The sequence below is a fragment of the Oncorhynchus kisutch genome, unplaced genomic scaffold, assembly GCF_002021735.2.
Source record: "Oncorhynchus kisutch isolate 150728-3 unplaced genomic scaffold, Okis_V2 scaffold3120, whole genome shotgun sequence".
NCBI lineage: Eukaryota > Metazoa > Chordata > Actinopteri > Salmoniformes > Salmonidae > Oncorhynchus > Oncorhynchus kisutch.
In genome coordinates, this window is record NW_022265065.1 from 1 (window position 1) to 18851 (window position 18851).

At 41.0% G+C, this 18851-nt stretch overlaps 1 protein-coding gene across 1 annotated transcript; it reads right to left on the bottom strand.

Moving 5' to 3' along the window:
* Positions 1-1794: 1794 nt before the first annotated feature.
* On the bottom strand, positions 1795-18201 carry LOC116371362 (uncharacterized; the record flags this gene model as incomplete). The annotated part of the gene is made up of 41 exons (XM_031820205.1): positions 18162-18201; positions 17730-17761; positions 17512-17609; positions 17380-17402; positions 16305-16326; positions 16162-16189; positions 15921-16005; positions 15647-15793; positions 15227-15438; positions 14111-14211; positions 13901-14019; positions 13511-13687; positions 13364-13395; positions 12097-12194; positions 11962-11990; positions 11778-11799; positions 11637-11664; positions 11260-11344; positions 10373-10519; positions 9940-10151; positions 8820-8920; positions 8488-8606; positions 8214-8390; positions 7783-7814; positions 7565-7662; positions 7433-7455; positions 6376-6397; positions 6233-6260; positions 5991-6075; positions 5717-5863; positions 5297-5508; positions 4195-4295; positions 3985-4103; positions 3594-3770; positions 3447-3478; positions 3210-3307; positions 3075-3103; positions 2892-2913; positions 2752-2779; positions 2350-2434; positions 1795-1941 (listed from the first exon to the last, which is right to left on the bottom strand). Coding segments are annotated over exons 2-41 (3579 nt in total), but the record flags the coding sequence as incomplete, so codon positions are not given.
* Positions 18202-18851: the final 650 nt, after the last annotated feature.

Here is an 18851-nt window from a genome sequence, read left to right on the forward strand (position 1 = left end):
ATGTTTCAATGTACCGGTAGGCACCTGCGGCTTATAGACATGTTTCAATGTACGGTAGGCACTGCGGCTTATAGACATGTTTCAATGTACCGGTAGGCACCTGCGGCTTATAGACATGTTTCAATGTACGGACGGTAGGGCAACCGTGCACGGCTTATAGGGACATGTGCGGGCTTATTTATGTACAAAATACATATTTTTTTATAATTCAGTGGGTGCGGTTTATATTCAGGTGCGCTTAATAGTCCAGTAATTACGGTAATAGTGTTGGTTGTTTTGCTTTAAACAGTCAGTGTATTTGGTTAGATTTTCGTTAAAAAAAAAATGTAACCGTTATTTAACCAGGCAAGTCAATTAAGAACAATTTCTTATTTACAATGACAGCCTACCTGGGAACAATGGGTTACAAGTCTTGTTCAGGGGCAGAACGACAGATTTTTACCTTGTCAGCTCGGGGATTTGATTCAGCAACCTTTCGGTTACTTGGCCAAACGCTCTAACCACTACCTACCTGCCACCCCTACACTCTACCCACTAGGCTACCGCCACCCCTACACTCTACCACTAGGCTACCTCCACCCCTACACTCTACCCACTAGGCTACCTGCCAACCCTACACTCTACCCACTAGGCTACCTGCCACCCCTACACTCTACCCACTAGGCTACCTGCCACCCCTACACTCTACCCACTAGGCTACCTGCCACCCACACTCTACCCACTTGGCTACCTGCCATCCCTACACTCTAACCACTAGGCTACCTGCCGCCCCTACACTCTACCCACTAGGATACCTGCCGCCCCTACACTCTACCCACTAGGCTAGCTGCCACCCCTACACTCTACCCACTAGGCTACCTGCCACCCCTACACTCTACCCACTAGGCTACCTGCCGCCCCTACACTCTACCCCACTAGGCTACCTGCCACCCTACACTCTACCCACCAGGCTACCTGCCGCCCCTACACTCTAACCACCAGGCTACCTGCCGCCCCTCCACTCTACCCACTAGACTACCTGCCGCCCCTACACTCTACCCACTAGGCTACCTGCCGCCCCTACACTCTAACCACTAGGCTAACTGCCGCCCCTACACTCTAACCACTAGGCTACCTGCCGCCCCTACACTCTAACCACTAGGCTACCTGCCGCCCCTACACTCTAACCACTAGGCTACCTGCCACCCCAATGTTAATCAGTGGGTGATGTCAGATAAAAAGTTTGGGCCAAAAAGCATTAATTGCCACCATCCCTAATCTGATAGTGGGATGGTAGATGCTCAGTCTGGCCTATGGTTCTCTCAGGTGTCCACACACACCGTACGGTCACTCACCTTAGAGAAGTCATCCCATCAGCAGCAGATATTCATTACTATATATATACTATTACTAGTTAGTCTGCCCTGTCCACACACACACCGTACGGTCACTCAGCTTAGAGAAGTCATCCCATCAGCAGCAGATATTCATTACTATATATATACTATTATAGTTAGTCTGCCCTGTCTACACACACACCGTACGGTCACTCAGCTTAGAGAAGTCATCCCATCAGCAGCAGATATTCATTTAAAATGGAAAATGAATGTGTTTATGAAAACAAATTGGGCCAATCAATTCATTCCCTGAACCTATACTGGGCCAATCACAGGCTCAGACTGGGGAGGAAGAGATGTGGTTGGTTACTTCAAGGTTTGGCAAACCCTGACCCGATACACCACATCCTTACCGAAACGTTTCCAATCTATTTGGAAACTCTCGGATTAGCCACAATGTTTTGAGAATCAGACGTACCTGGTTGGAGAGAAGGACAAGAGCCTGATCCAGAACTGCAGAAGCTTTAGTGAAGAACAGCTTCCAGGTCTCTTTGGAGTCTGTGTTGTTCTCTGATAGTTTACATTTCAGCAGTGTGACCAGGCTCTCAGCTGTGAGGTCTTTCAACTGAAGAAAAGAGAAATATTTAGCCACTATAACTACTTCCATTGCATGTTCATTTTTAAGGAGTGCAGCAGGTGCCACTCCGATCTTATGTTTTTTTTGCTTTATAATGAAGAGGTAGTTTTGGAACGACAAGGGAGAGGGGGAGGGGTTCAAAGGGCAGTGGGTCAGATGAGACTCCATGACGACTCTGACAAAAACGACACATGGGTCCCGTGGTAACCGCTGGACCAAACAAGTCACTTTCCATTGTACTTCAAATAAATCACCAGTGAATGATTATAACGAATCAAAATGTTAAGTTGAGTTTATTTTCTGTGACTCGTAAACACAGAAAGCCAAAGGCTATAAGCACAAAGCCAGTGATATATAAGTACAAACTTGATTGTCTCAAGACAGTTCAACCCAGACCTGAGAGCAGGCGTATTGTTTGATGCTGAAGTCACATAGACGTCCCGTCGAGATCCCAGAGTCCAAGAGCTGTTGTAGAGCCGAGCTTTAACACGGGTAAGACAGAAGTATCAGCGTCAAAACTCACAACCAACTCTCACAATCAGGATCCGCGTGTTTCAATCATTTGGATGGACTAGGTTTGCAGAATTCTGGGAAGTTTCCCAAAACGCCCAACTTTTCAGAAAAAACGTTTGGAAGATTCCAGATAACTTGATTATTTCCTCCTTATTCTTTACATCTTCCAACCAGGAATATATATATATATATATATATATATATATATATATATATAATATGAATTTTGGGACAGTTACAAGAATGTTGCAACACTAGTCTGGTCTAAAAAATGTCTTACTGTACCTGTCAACTCCGGCACAGACTCTTGTTGCTGAGAGAGATAAAAAGAAAAATAAGGATATTTTTCATTAAATTAAATGTGCAGTTCTGGGATAAAGAATGGGGGTTCAGTATCAAGTTGTTGTTTACTAAACTAAATTTACCATTGTGCGATGACACTGGACACTGGAAAACAAGAGAGACAAAATAATAATTAAGGAAAGTCTCTGAGAAGAGTCGTACTGTTGTCCATTCCTCCTATGTTCAGTTCAGGGTAATATAAGAAGCATAAAGAACAATGTTCTTTCACAATCTTGAACATTTTTATGATACATGAACTGACTTGCCTGTTGGTTAACTGGTACCAGAGAACAATCTATTCACATGAAAACAAAATACAAAGAGATTAAATTGAGAAAAAAAATAGAATACAAATTATATCTGGAATCTGATTTGAGAAAAAGACAGTGCTCCTGACTCACCCATTGGTGCAGATTCTGTGAGGTCATAAACACTGGCCCAGATGATTGGTTCCATCTCTTGAGGCAACGCTGACATGGCTTGGTACAGCCTCACAAAACTGTGGAAAACAAAAACAATGTCATTTAAAAGATTGGTCTCTTTAATCTTTTCACATGAACATAGAGAATATTTATGCAATTACTAGATCCGCATATCATGGATCGCCTATTCAACCTATTCTTTCAAGTTTGACTTACATGGTCTGGTACACCGTGCAGCCGACAGGAGTCTGGGGAGATGATAGAAGTTAACATCAACATATTGAAGCAAGACTACAATGTTTTTTTCAGTTAAATCAAAGACAGCTTTACAAGGTGTTTACTAATAATCTTTGGGGTCATTACCACCACAGACAGCCTGGAAAGGTGGTACAGGAACTCAGGGAGTCTCCTCTCCTTTGGTGACTTAGACAGGAAGTCAAACACTGTGTTGATGATGACATCTTTCCCTGGAAGACCAGGAAGAGGCAACACCACCAGCTCTGCTGTCTGCTTTGGAGAGAGAACCTCCAGGGCTGACAACTGGAAGGAGAGAGGTGGAAAGAGAGAGATTGTAATATTCAAAACACCTCCTCCAACATCAAAAACGGACATTTTAACCTGGGTGAACTGATCTGTGAAAACATTACTGATGTACAGACTTAATTAGAATACTTTACAACCCATTTATTGTGTCCTTAATAAAATATATGTATGTATAAAGAAAGTGGCGTAGTCGGCAGAAAGTGAGACGTACAGGAGAGAAGTCTGTGTTGAGTTTCAACAGGTCGCTGAGGGACACCAGGACTGAAAACCGCCCCAGGTTCTTCTGCAGCCAGTCCACACTGCTGTTAGAGTTGGACACACAGCCAGAGTCTGGAGGGAGGAGACCAATTGGTTAAGGTCAAAGGTTAAATGAAGATGAGGAACAGTTTGCTGCTTTTACTCTAGTTGGTATCTTCCACACCTGAGGAGTTTTTGGTCAGGAAGGGCTGGATGAAGTATTTGACCACCAGCTCTTGTCTCATCTGGTCCATTTGGTCGAATTGATTGCTGAACTCCCTCAGTCTGTGAGAAAGGAAATATAAATCATTAAGCCTCTAGATACGAGGTCCGTGCGGACCTCTACCGGGAGCATCTTCCTAGAAATGTTGCTCTAGCGTTTGAACGGTTTGAGCAGGACTCGATAGAAGGGAAGAGGACGACTGCGACAGAATCTGCTCAGAATGACTGGAGAAAATGGATTGAAAGCAATGATGACCTTTTCTTCTACACAGAAGATCATGCACATTTATTGCCTAAAGATCTTCCCTGATGTTTTCCTGACCTTTCCAATACATTTCTGCTGCATTTCCAACACTTTAAACCACACTTCCTTCTGACTGAAATTTGGCATTACCCCAATTAGACATTTCAACTGTGATATGTAGTGCTTTCATTGAGGTAATGGCAATAAGGTACACTTGTCATGTTTCATCAAATACTATATTGACATGTGTTTCAGATACCACTAGATGTTCTTAAATAGAGAATGAAAAGCTTGATGAAAACAAATGATGTGTTAGGGCAGTAAATATCCTTGAGAAAACGCTTAGTTTCTAGAGGGTTAACCCTCTGGGCGCCACGTCCTTAATGGTGGGTTAACCCCTGACCCCAACCCATGATTTCTCCCCTTGTGTTTGACCTAGAAATATCCAGGAAATTGTATTGGATTCCTCTCAGTCAGCTGAACGCACCAATATCTGCTACTAATTGCTGAGACAAACAGAGTCCCCCCTTGAGGGGTATTGTCAAGACGACATGGTATATAAAATATTCTTTGATATACCTCTGTCAAATGTTGTATAGCTAATGAGGACCTAAATTATAAGGACCTAAATTATGAGGACCTAAATTATGAGGACCTAAATAATGAGGACCTAAATTATGAGGACCTAAATTATGAGGACCTAAATAATGAGGACCTAAATAATGAGGACCTAAATAATGAGGACCTAAATTATGAGGACCTAAATAATGAGGACCTAAATTATGAGGACCCAGTGTTACGAGGCGGTTATAAAACATACATCTGTTGATACGAGTCACAGCTCAGGTTCTTGGTGCTGAGGCAGTGCAGAAACACTCCTGATGCAGACGGCAGGAACACCCTCAGACGGCCCGAGAACCACTTCCTGATGACAAAACTGTCTCTCAGCTGATCCTCAGTCAGCCTGTTGACCCGAATCTCTCCAATCACATCCAGCGCCTGCGATACTGCTGGACCAATCACAGGTTTGGACTGGGGAGGAAGAGATCGGTCATTCAATAACAGAACAACAGGGCCACGTTCAGTTGCAAAACGCTCTCGAATGTTGTAGATAGAAAACCATGAATAGAACCACCGTGATTCCTACGTAGCATATTCCTATGTGAACTTTCCAAAACGTTGCATCCTGCTGAACGCGCCCCACACATTTAAGGAACGTTAATCTACTGTATATTCTCACCATATTGGAGAACATGTCCAGAGCTTGGTCTAAGACAGAGGTCAGTTTGGTGAGGAGAACCTTCCACGTCTCTTTGGAGTGAGAGGAGTTGCCGGGCAGGTTACATTTCAGAAGAGACACCAGGTGTTCTGCAGTGAAGTCTTTCAGCTTCGAGAGAGAAGAAAAGATGATATATGGAGTCAATGAATTTAGAGGTTTGCTCTACCTTGGTATCTCTACAGTATCTATTTGTCTCTCATACACTAGAATCACGGCTGTAGTGTAAAAATCTCACCGATGCACAGGCATACTCCTCCAGGGTAAAGTTACAGGGCACGTTCGTTGTATTTGATGTCGCCAAATAACTTTGTAGCGAATCACTGTAGAAGAATCAAATAGAACAAACGGTCATATCACTGATCACCATCACTGTAGAAGAATCCAATAGAACCAACGGTCATATCACTGATCACCATACGAGTTTTCTAAATGGGTTAAGACCAGGTAGATCTTAGATACAGGTGATAAACTTGTTACCTGGCATTTCCTTCACAGACTCTGGTATCTGCAGATGACCAGGAGAAAAAGAGACATACATGTTTAGATTTAGACTCTCATGCGGCAATATATACGATACAGCAGGTATCACATCTGTTGTTGCTGTCAGAGAAAACACTTACCGTTCGCTGGTGTTATTGGGCACTGAAAAAGACAGAAGATATTATATTACAAAGGTATCAATAATAATAGGCCATTTCATTACAGTAGTCAATTACAGTAGTCAATTACAGTAGTTACATTACTTTTTGACAGTGGTCAATTACAGTAGTTACATTACCTCATTACAGTAGTCAATTACAGTAGTTACATTACCTCATTACAGCAGTCAATTACAGTAGTTACATTACTTCATTACAGTAGTTACATTACCTCATTACAGTAGTCAATTACAGTAGTTACATTACTTCATTACAGTAGTCAATTACAGTAGTTACATTACTTCATTACAGTAGTCAATTACAGTAGTTACATTACTTCATTACAGTAGTTACATTACCTCATTACAGCAGTCAATTACAGTAGTTACATTACCTCATTACAGTAGTCAATTACAGTAGTTACATTACCTCATTACAGCAGTCAATTACAGTAGTTACATTACCTCATTACAGTAGTCAATTACAGTAGTTACATTACCTCATTACAGCAGTCAATTACAGTAGTTACATTACCTCATTACAGTAGTCAATTACAGTAGTTACATTACCTCATTACAGCAGTCAATTACAGTAGTTACATTACCTCATTACAGTAGTTACATTACCTCATTACAGCAGTCAATTACAGTAGTTACATTACCTCATTACAGTAGTCAATTACAGTAGTTACATTACCTCATTACAGCAGTCAATTACAGTAGTTACATTCCCTCATTACAGCAGTCAATTACAGTAGTTACATTACCTCATTACAGTAGTTACATTACCTCATTACAGCAGTCAATTACAGTAGTTACATTACCTCATTACAGTAGTTACATTACCTCATTACAGTAGTCAATTACAGTAGTTACATTACCTCATTACAGCAGTCAATTACAGTAGTTACATTACCTCATTACAGTAGTCAATTACAGTAGTTACATTACCTCATTACAGTAGTCAATTACAGTAGTTACATTACCTCATTGCTGTAGTCAATGAAAGATATAATAACAAAAAAGAGATACATTCTCACCTTCATATTCATCGGCAAGCAATCTGTCAACAAAAGTTAGAAAACGCATTGAAAAATAGTCAGTTGATATATTGTTTTGAATAATCTTATTCGTGTTAAAATAGTCAATGTGGTTAATGAAGGATGACTGACCTTCTGGAGCGATCTGCATCAGGTTGTCTATAATGGCCTGAATAACTGGCTCCATCTCTGGAGGTGCAGACGGTAAGGCCTGGTACAGACGCTCAAAGCTGAGACAGACACAGACAAACAGACATGTCAAAGTGTAGTAGTGGTGCTTTGTGGTTTTACAAGGTCATTAAGATAAAAAACGACCTCTTCATCGTTAGACTTCTGTTGAATCCACTTACATGGTCTTAAAGCTGTCACATGGTAGCATCATCTGAAAAAGGACATCAAATCAAATAAAATGTATTTATATAGCCCTTCTTACATCAGCTGATATCTCAAAGTGCTGTACAGAAACCCAGCCTAAAACCCCAAACAGCAAGCAATGCAGGTGTAGAAGCACGGTGGCTAGGATAAACTCCCTAGAAAAGGCCAAAACCTAGGAAGAAACCTAGAGAGGAACCAGGCTATGTGGGGTGGCCAGTCCTCTTCTGGCTGTGCCGGGTGGAGATTATAACAGAACATGGCCAAGATGTTCAAAGACACCAAGACATCAAAGTCCTTCATCAATATAACAACAACAACAATAACATCAACATAACAACAAGATAAAGTATCAATATCAGTTGAAGAACAAGTTATAACTTGTGTTTACTAATGCACAAAGTGTTACCTCTTCAGAGAGCCTGACGAGGTGGTACAGGAACTCAGGGAGTTTCCTCTCCTTTGGTGACTCGGTCAGGTAGTCAAACACTTTGCTGATGATGACATCTTTCCCTGGAAGCCCAGGAAGAGGCAACACCACCAGTTCTGCTGTCTGTTTTGGAGAGAGAACCTCCAGGGCTGACAACTGGAAGGAGAGGAGACAAGAAGGTTATCAATACTTGGTAAGGACAAATATCTACGAATAATCATTGTGGCGTAGTCGGCAGGAAAATTAGACATACAGGAGAGAAGTCTGTGTTGAGATTCAACAGGTTCCCGAGGGACACAAGAACTGAGAACGGCCCCAAGTTCTTCTGCAACCAGTCCACACTGCTGTTAGAGTTGGACACACAGCCAGAGTCTGGAGAGAGGGGGGATTATTAACACACAGACATAAACATCAAAACACAAACATGTGAAAGGCCTAAACCTATCCAAATTTGCAGGTCTACATTGTGTAATGTTTTTATATGTCATCACCAACTATCAAAAATAACAAATAAATGAAAAAACATTGTGATATTCTTGAAAAACGAACCAATCAAAAACAAACATCCAATCAGCTGATGATTACCTGATGTGGGTCGAGACAGGAAGGGGACGACCAGCTCCTTCAGAACCAGCTGCTGCTCCTCTAGGTTCATGTGATCAAACTGGGCTCCAAACTCCTTCACCCTGAAAGTAATATGTGAGTAATGTGTATAAGGACCTAACATTTAGGGGACATAACATTATGAGGACCTAACACCTCCATTATGAGGACCTAACACCTCCATTATGAGGACCTAACACCTCCATTATGAGGACCTAATACCTACATTATGAGGACCTAATACCTACATTATGAGGACCTAACACCTCCATTATGAGGACCTAATACCTACATTATGAGGACCTAACACCTCCATTATGAGGACCTAACACCTACATTATGAGGACCTAATACCTACATTATGAGGACCTAATACCTACATTATGAGGACCTAACACCTCCATTATGAGGACCTAACACCTACATTATGAGGACCTAATACCTACATTATGAGGACCTAATACCTACATTATGAGGACCTAACACCTCCATTATGAGGACCTAATACCTACATTATGAGGACCTAATACCTACATTATGAGGACCTAACACCTCCATTATGAGGACCTAACACCTACATTATGAGGACCTAACACCTACATTATGAGGACCTAACACCTACATTATGAGGACCTAATACCGACATTATGAGGACCTAATACCTACATTATGAGGACCTAACACCTACATTATGAGGACCTAACACCTAACTTTGCGAGGACCTAACACCTACCTTTGTGAGGACCTAATACCTACATTATGAGGACCTAACACCTACCTTTGTGAGGACCTAACACCTACATTATGAGGACCTAACACCTAACTTTGCGAGGACCTAACACCTACCTTTGTGAGGACCTAATACCTATATTATGAGGACCTAACACCTAACTTTGCGAGGACCTAACACCTACCTTTGTGAGGACCTAACACCTACATTATGAGGACCTAACACCTAACTTTGCGAGGACCTAACACCTACCTTTGTGAGGACCTAATACCTATATTATGAGGACCTAACACCTAACTTTGCGAGGACCCAAGGGCTACTTTATGACAACCTGACACACTAAGGTCATAAACCCAAATAGTAACCACTTACACAGCTTGGTAAGAGTCACAGCTGAGGTTCTTGGTGCTGAGGCAGTGCAGAAACCCTGCTGATGCAGACGGCAGGAACACTCTCAGACGCCCAGAGAACCACTTCCTGATGACATCACTGTCTCTCAGCTGATCCTCAGTCAGTCTGTTGACCCTGATCTCTCCAATCACATCCAGCACCTGGGATAGTGCTGGGCCAATCACAGGCTCAGACTGGGGAGGAAGAGATGTGGTTGGTTACTTCAAGGTTTGGCAAACTCTGACCCGATACACCACATACTTACTTGAACTTTAACCTCAAACTAGGCCAACCATTCCTGGCCTTGAACACAATTGTTACATTTTTATGCTCAATTCGGAAACTCTAGGGGCTGAGAAATTGGTTAAGTCGACATTGGTAAGGACACCTGCAATGTTTTCAGAATCAGACGTACCTGGTTGGAGAGAAGCACAAGAGCCTGATCCAGAACTGCAGAAGCTTTAGTGAAGAACAGCTTCCAGGTCTCTTTGGAGTCTGTGTTGTTCTCTGATAGTTTACATTTCAGCAGTGTGACCAGGTTCTCAGCTTTGAGGTCTTTCAGCTGTGGGAAAGATAAGTCCTTTAGCCACTAATACTTCTTCCATTGCACATTGTTTCAACCTTTTAGGGAGTGAGGCAGTCCGACTTTATTGAAGAGATGGTCAAGTGTAGGAAGACCAAGTCAAAGGGCTGTGGGACAGATTTGAACCGGGGGACTGTAACTGCTCGACCACACGTCACTTTCCACTGTAAGTTAACATAAACCACCAGTGAATGTTTATTTATTTATTTAATTTTACCTTTATTTAACTAGTCAAGTCAGTTAAGAACAAATTCTTATTTTCAATGACGGCCTGGGAACAGTGGGTTAACTGCCTGTTCTGCCTGTTCAGCTGTGGGAAAGTCCTTTAGCCACTAATACTTCTTCCATTGCACATTGTTTCAACCTTTTAGGGAGTGAGGCAGTCCTAGTCCTTTTGGATGTTTTTTTGACTTTATTGAAGAGATGGTCAAGTGTAGGAAAGACGGAGGGTGAGTCGAAGGGCTGTGGGACGGATTTGAACCCTTCCAACTCTGACATACATGACACGTGTGCCGGGGTCAGCGACTGTAACTGCTCGACCACACGTCACTTCCCACTGTAGTTAACATGAACCACCAGTGAATGTTTACAACTAATCCAAAAGTTAAATGTAGTGTTTTTTTCTGTGACTCGTAAATACAGAAAGCCAAAGGCTATAAGCACAAAGCCAGTGATATATAAGTACAAACATTATTGTCTCAAGACAGTTCAACCCAGACCTGAGAGCAGGCGTATTGTTTGATGCTGAAGTCACATAGACGTCCCGTCGAGATCCCAGAGTCCAAGAGCTGTTGTAGAGCCGAGCTTTAACACGGGTAAGACAGAAGTATCAGTGTCAAACTCACAACAAACTCTCACAATCAGGATCCGTGTGTTTCAATCATTTGGATGGACTAGGTTTGCAAAATTCTGGGAAGTTTCCCAAAACGCCCAATTTTTCATAAAAACAGTTTGGAAGATTCCAGATAACTTGATTATTTCCTCCTTATTCTTTACATCTTCCAACCAAGAATAAAATATATATATATATATGAATTTTGGGACAATTACAAGAATTTTGAAACCCTAGTCTGGTCTGAATAATGTCTTACTGTACCTGTCAACTCCGGCACAGACTCTTGTTGCTGAGAGAGATAAAAAGAAAAATAAGGATATTTTTTATTAAATTAAATGTGCAGTTCTGGGATAAAGATTGGGTTTACAGTATCAAGTTGTTGTTTAAAAAAACTAAATTTACCATTGTGCGATGACACTGGACACTAGAAAAAAAGAGAGACAAAATAATAATAAAGGAAAGTCTCTGAGAAGAGTCGTACTGTTGTCCATTCCTCCTATGTTCAGTTCAGGGTAATATAAGAAGCATAAAGAACAATGTTCTTTCACAATCTTGAAACATTTTTATGATACATGAACTGACTTGCCTGTTGGTTAACTGGTACCAGAGAACAATCTATTCACATGAAAACAAAATACAAACAGATTAAATTGAGTAAAAAAATAGAATAAAAATTATATCTGGAATCTGATTTGAGAAAAAGACAGTGCTCCTGACTCACCCATTGGTGCAGATTCTGTGAGGTCATAAACACTGGCCCAGATGATTGGCTCCATCTCTTGAGGCAACGCTGACATGGCTTGGTACAGTCTCACAAAACTGTAGAAAACAAAAACAATGTAATTTAAAACCTGTTGTGACTAGGGGGCAGTATTTTCATTTTTGGAAAAAAAACGTTCCCGTAGTAAACGGGATATTTTGTCAGGACAAGATGCATATAATTGACAGCTTAGGATAGAAAACACTCTAAAACTGTAAAAATATTGTCTGTGAGTATAACAGAACGAATGTTTGCAGGCGAAAGCCTGAGAAAAATCCAATCAGGAAGTGCCTCATGTTTTGAAAGCACTGCGTTCCTATGCGTCCTTATTGAGCAGTGAATGGGCTATCAACCAGATTACTCTTTCTCCGTATTCCCGAAGGTGTCTACAGCATTGTGACGTAGTTTTACGCATTTATGTTGAAGAATACCCGTAAGCGGCTACATTGCGCAAGTGGTCACCTGATGCTCCCATTGAGATTCTCACGTAAAATAGAGGTAGCCATTACTCCAATCGGTCCTACTGAAAAACGAATTGTCCCGATGGATATATTATTGAATATATATTTGAAAAACACCTTGAGGATTGATTATAAACAACGTTTGCCATGTTTCTGTCGATATTATGGAGCTAATTTGGAATATTTTCGCCGTTTTCGTGACTGCAATTTCCGGGCGATTTCTCAGCCAAACGTGAAGAACAAACGGAGCTATTTCGCCTACAAAAATAATATTTTGGGAAAAAAGGAACATTTGCTATCTAACTGGGAGTCTCGTGAGTGAAAACATCCGAAGCTCATCAAAGGTAAACGATTTAATTTGATTGCTTTTCTAATTTCCGTGACCAAGTTACCTGCTGCTAGCTGGACAAAATGCTATGCTAGGCTATCGATAAACTTACACAAATGCTTGTCTAGTTTTGGCTGTAAAGCATATTTTGAAAATCTGAGATGACAGGCTGATTAACAAAAGGCTAAGCTGTGTCTCAATATATTTCATTTGTGATTTTCATGAATAGGAATATTTTCTAGGAATATTTATGTCCGTTGCGTTATGCTAATTAGTGTTAGGCGATGATTAAGCTACCTCATACGGGATGGGGAGTCATTAGAGGTTAAAAGATTGGTCTCTTTAATCTTTTCGCATGAACATAGAGAATATTTATGCAATTACTAGATCCGCATATCATGGTTCGCCTAATCAACCTATTGTCTCAAGTTTGACTTACATGGTCTGGTAGACCGTGCAGCCGACTGGAGTCTGGGGAGAGGATAGAAGTTAACATCAACATATTGAAGCAAGACTACAATGTTTTTTTCAGTTAACTCAAAGACAGCTTTATAAGGTGTTTACTAATAATCTTTGGGGTCATTACCACCACAGACAGCCTGGAGAGGTGGTACAGGAAGTCAGGGAGTCTCCTCTCCTTTGGTGACTTAGACAGGAAGTCAAACACTGTGTTGATGATGACATCTTTCCCTGGAAGACCAGGAAGAGGCAACACCACCAGCTCTGCTGTCTGCTTTGGAGAGAGAACCTCCAGGGCTGACAACTGGAAGGAGAGAGGTGGAAAGAGAGAGATTGTAATGTTCAAAACACCTCCTCCAACATCAAAACTGACATTTTAATCTGGGTGAACGGATCTGTGAAAACATTGCTGATGTACAAACTTAATTAGAATACTTTACAAACCATTTATTGTGTCCTTAATAAAATATATGTACGTATAAACAAAGTGGCGTAGTCGGCAGAAAGTGAGACATACAGGAGAGAAGTCTGTGTTGAGATTCAACAGGTCGCTGAGGGACAGCAGGACTGAAAACCGCCCCAGGTTCTTCTGCAGCCAGTCCACACTGCTGTTAGAGTTGGACACACAGCCAGAGTCTGGAGGGAGGAGACCAATTGGTTAAGGTCAAAGATTAAATGAAGACGAGGAACAGTTTGCTGCTTTTACTCTAGTTGCTATCTTCCATACCTGAGGAGTTTTTGGTCAGGAAGGGCTGGATGAAGTATTTGACCACCAGCTCTTGTCTCATCTGGTCCATTTGGTCAAATTGATTGCTGAACTCCCTCAGTCTGTGAGAAAGGAAATATAAATCATTAAGCCTCTAGATACGAGGTCCGTGCGGACCTCTACCGGGAGCATCTTCCTAGAAATGTTGCTCTAGCATTTGAACAGTTTGGGCAGGACTCGATAGAAGGGAAGAGGACGACTGCGACAGAATCTGCTCAGAATGACTGGAGAAAATGGATTGAAAGCAATGATGACCTTTTCTTCTACACAGAAGATCAGGCACATTATTGCCTAAAGATCTTCCCTGATGTTTTCCTGGCCTTTCCAATACATTTCTGCTGCATTGCCAACACTTTAAACCACACTTCCTTCTGACTGAAATTTGGCATTACCCCAATTAGACATTTCAACTGTGATATTTAGTGCTTTCATTGAGGTAATGGCAATAAGGTACACTTGTCATGTTTCATCAAATACTATATTGACATGTGTTTCAGATACCACTAGATGTTCTTAAATAGAGAATGAAAAGCTTGATGAAAACAAATGATGTGTTAGGGCAGTAAATATCCTTGAGAAAACGCTTAGTTTCTAGAGGGTTAACCCTCTGGGTGCCACGTCCTTAATGGTGGGTTAACCCCTGACCCCAACCCATGATTTCTCCCCTTGTGTTTGACCTAGAAATATCCAGGAAATTGTATTGGATTCCTCTCAGTCAGCTGAACGCACCAATATCTGCTACTAATTGCTGAGACAAACAGAGTCCCCCCTTGAGGGGTATTGTCAAGACGACATGGTATATAAAATATTCTTTGATATACCTCTGTCAAATGTTGTATAGCTAATGAGGACCTAAATTATGAGGACCTAAATTATGAGGACCTAAATTATGAGGACCTAAATTATGAGGACCTAAATAATGAGGACCTAAATTATGAGGACCTAAATTATGAGGACCTAAATAATGAGGACCTAAATAATGAGGACCTAAATAATGAGGACCTAAATTATGAGGACCTAAATAATGAGGACCTAAATTATGAGGACCCAGTGTTACGAGGCGGTTATAAAACATACATCTGTTGATACGAGTCACAGCTCAGGTTCTTGGTGCTGAGGCAGTGCAGAAACACTGCTGATGCAGACGGCAGGAACACCCTCAGACGGCCCGAGAACCACTTCCTGATGACATCACTGTCTCTCAGCTGATCCTCAGTCAGCCTGTTGACCCGAATCTCTCCAATCACATCCAGCGCCTGCGATACTGCTGGACCAATCACAGGTTTGGACTGGGGAGGAAGAGATCGGTCATTCAATAACAGAACAACAGGGCCACGTTCAGTTGCAAAACGCTCTCGAACGTTGCAGATAGAAAACCATGAATAGAACCACCGTGATTCCTACGTAGCATATTCCTATGTGAACTTTCCAAAACGTTGCATCCTGCTGAACGCGCCCCACACATTTAAGGAACGTTAATCTACTGTATATTCTCACCATATTGGAGAACATGTCCAGAGCTTGGTCTAAGACAGAGGTCAGTTTGGTGAGGAGAACCTTCCACGTCTCTTTGGAGTGAGAGGAGTTGCCGGGCAGGTTACATTTCAGAAGAGACACCAGGTGTTCTGCAGTGAAGTCTTTCAGCTTCGAGAGAGAAGAAAAGATGATATATGGAGTCAATGAATTTAGAGGTTTGCTCTACCTTGGTATCTCTACAGTATCTATTTGTCTCTCATACACTAGAATCACGGCTGTAGTGTAAAAATCTCACCGATGCACAGGCATACTCCTCCAGGGTAAAGTTACAGGGCACGTTCGTTGTATTTGATGTCGCCAAATAACTTTGTAGCGAATCACTGTAGAAGAATCAAATAGAACAAACGGTCATATCACTGATCACCATCACTGTAGAAGAATCAAATAGAACCAACGGTCATATCACTGATCACCATACGAGTTTCTAAATGGGTTAAGACCAGGTAGATCTTAGATACAGGTGATAAACTTGTTACCTGGCATTTCCTTCACAGACTCTGGTATCTGCAGATGACCAGGAGAAAAAGAGACATACATGTTTAGATTTAGACTCTCATGCGGCAATATATACGATACAGCAGGTATCACATCTGTTGTTGCTGTCAGAGAAAACACTTACCGTTCGCTGGTGTTATTGGGCACTGAAAAAGACAGAAGATATTATATTACAAAGGTATCAATAATAATAGGCCATTTCATTACAGTAGTCAATTACAGTAGTCAATTACAGTAGTTACATTACTTTTTGACAGTGGTCAATTACAGTAGTTACATTACCTCATTACAGTAGTCAATTACAGTAGTTACATTACCTCATTACAGCAGTCAATTACAGTAGTTACATTACTTCATTACAGTAGTTACATTACCTCATTACAGTAGTCAATTACAGTAGTTACATTACTTCATTACAGTAGTCAATTACAGTAGTTACATTACTTCATTACAGTAGTTACATTACCTCATTACAGTAGTCAATTACAGTAGTTACAATTACTCATTAAACAGCCGTCAATTACATAGTTACATACCTCATTACAGTGTCAATTACAGTAGTTCATTACCTCATTACAGCAGTCATTAAGTGTTACATTACCTCACTAGCAGTAGTTACAGATATCATTACAGTAGTCAATTACAGTACTTACATTACTTCATTACAGCAGTCATTAACAGTAGTTACATTACTTTCATTAAAGTAGTTTACATTACCTCATTACAGTAGTCCAATTACAGTAAGTTACACTTACTCATTACAGCAGTCAATTACAGTAGTTACATTACCTCATTACAGTAGTCAATTACAGTAGTTACATTACCTCATTACAGCAGTCAATTACAGTAGTTACATTACCTCATTACAGCAGTCAATTACAGTAGTTACATTACTCATTACAGTAGTCAATTACAGTAGTTACATTACTCATTACAGCAGTCAATTACAGTAGTTACATTACCTCATTACAGTAGTACATTACCTCATTACAGTAGTTACATTACCTCATTACAGTAGTCAATTACATTAGTTACATTACCTCATTACAGCAGTCAATTACAGTAGTTACATTACCTCATTACAGTAGTCAATTACAGTAGTTAGATTACCTCATTACAGTAGTCAATTACAGTAGTTACATTACCTCATTGCTGTAGTCAATGAAAGATATAATAACAAAAAAGAGATACATTCTCACCTTCATATTCATCGGCAAGCAATCTGTCAACAAAAGTTAGAAAACGCATTGAAAAATAGTCAGTTGATATATTGTTTTGAATAATCTTATTCGTGTTAAAATAGTCAACGTGGTTAATGAAGGATGACTGACCTTCTGGAGCGATCTGCATCAGGTTGTCTATAATGGCCTGAATAACTGGCTCCATCTCTGGAGGTGCAGACGGTAAGGCCTGGTACAGACGCTCAGAGCTGAGACAGACACAGACAAACAGACATGTCAAAGTGTAGTAGTGGTGCTTTGTGGTTTTACAAGGTCATTAAGATAAAAAACGACCTCTTCATCGTTAGACTTCTGTTGAATCCACTTACATGGTCTTAAAGCTGTCACATGGTAGCATCATCTGAAAAAGGACATCAAATCAAATAAAATGTATTTATATAGCCCTTCTTACAATCAGCTGATATCTCAAAGTGCTGTACAGAAACCCAGCCTAAAACCCCAAACAGCAAGCAATGCAGGTGTAGAAGCCGGTGGCTAGGATAAACTCCCTAGAAAAGGCCAAAATCTAGGAAGAAAACCTAGAGAGGAACCAGTCTATGTGGGGGTGGCCAGTCCTCTTCTGGCTGTGCCGGGTGGAGATTATAACAGAACATGGCCAAGATGTTCAAAGACACCAAGACATCAAAGTCCTTCATCAATATAACAACAACAACAATAACATCAACATAACAACAAGATAAGTATCAATATCAGTTGAAGAACAAGTTATAACTTGTGTTTACTAATGCACAAAGTGTTACCTCTTCAGAGAGCCTGACGAGGTGGTACAGGAACTCAGGGAGTTTCTCTCCTTTGGTGACTCGGTCAGGTAGTCAAACACTTTGCTGATGATGACATCTTTCCCTGGAAGCCCAGGAAGAGGCAACACCACCAGCTCTGCTGTCTGTTTTGGAGAGAAACCTCCAGGGCTGACAACTGGAAGGAGAGGAGACAAGAAGGTTATCATACTTGGTAAGGACAAATATCTACGAATAATCATTGTGGCGTAGTCGGCAGGAAAATTAGACATACAGGAGAGAAGTCTGTGTTGAGATTCAAAGGTTCCGAGGGACACAAGAACTGAGAACGGCCCCAAGTTCTTCTGCAACCAGTCCACACTGCTGTTAGAGTTGGACACACAGCCAGAGTCTGGAGAGAGGGGGATTATTAACACACAGACATAAACATCAAAACACAAACATGTGAAAGGCCTAAACCTATCCAAATTGCAGGTACATTGTGTAATGTTTTATATGTCATCACCAACTATCAAAAATAACAAATAAATGAAAAACATTGTGATATTCTTGAAAAACGAACCAATCAAAAACAAACATCCAATCAGCTGATGATTACCTGATGTGGGTCGAGACAGGAAGGGGACGACCAGCTCCTTCAGAACCAGCTTGCTGCTCCTCTAGGTTCATGTGATCAAACTGGGCTCCAAACTC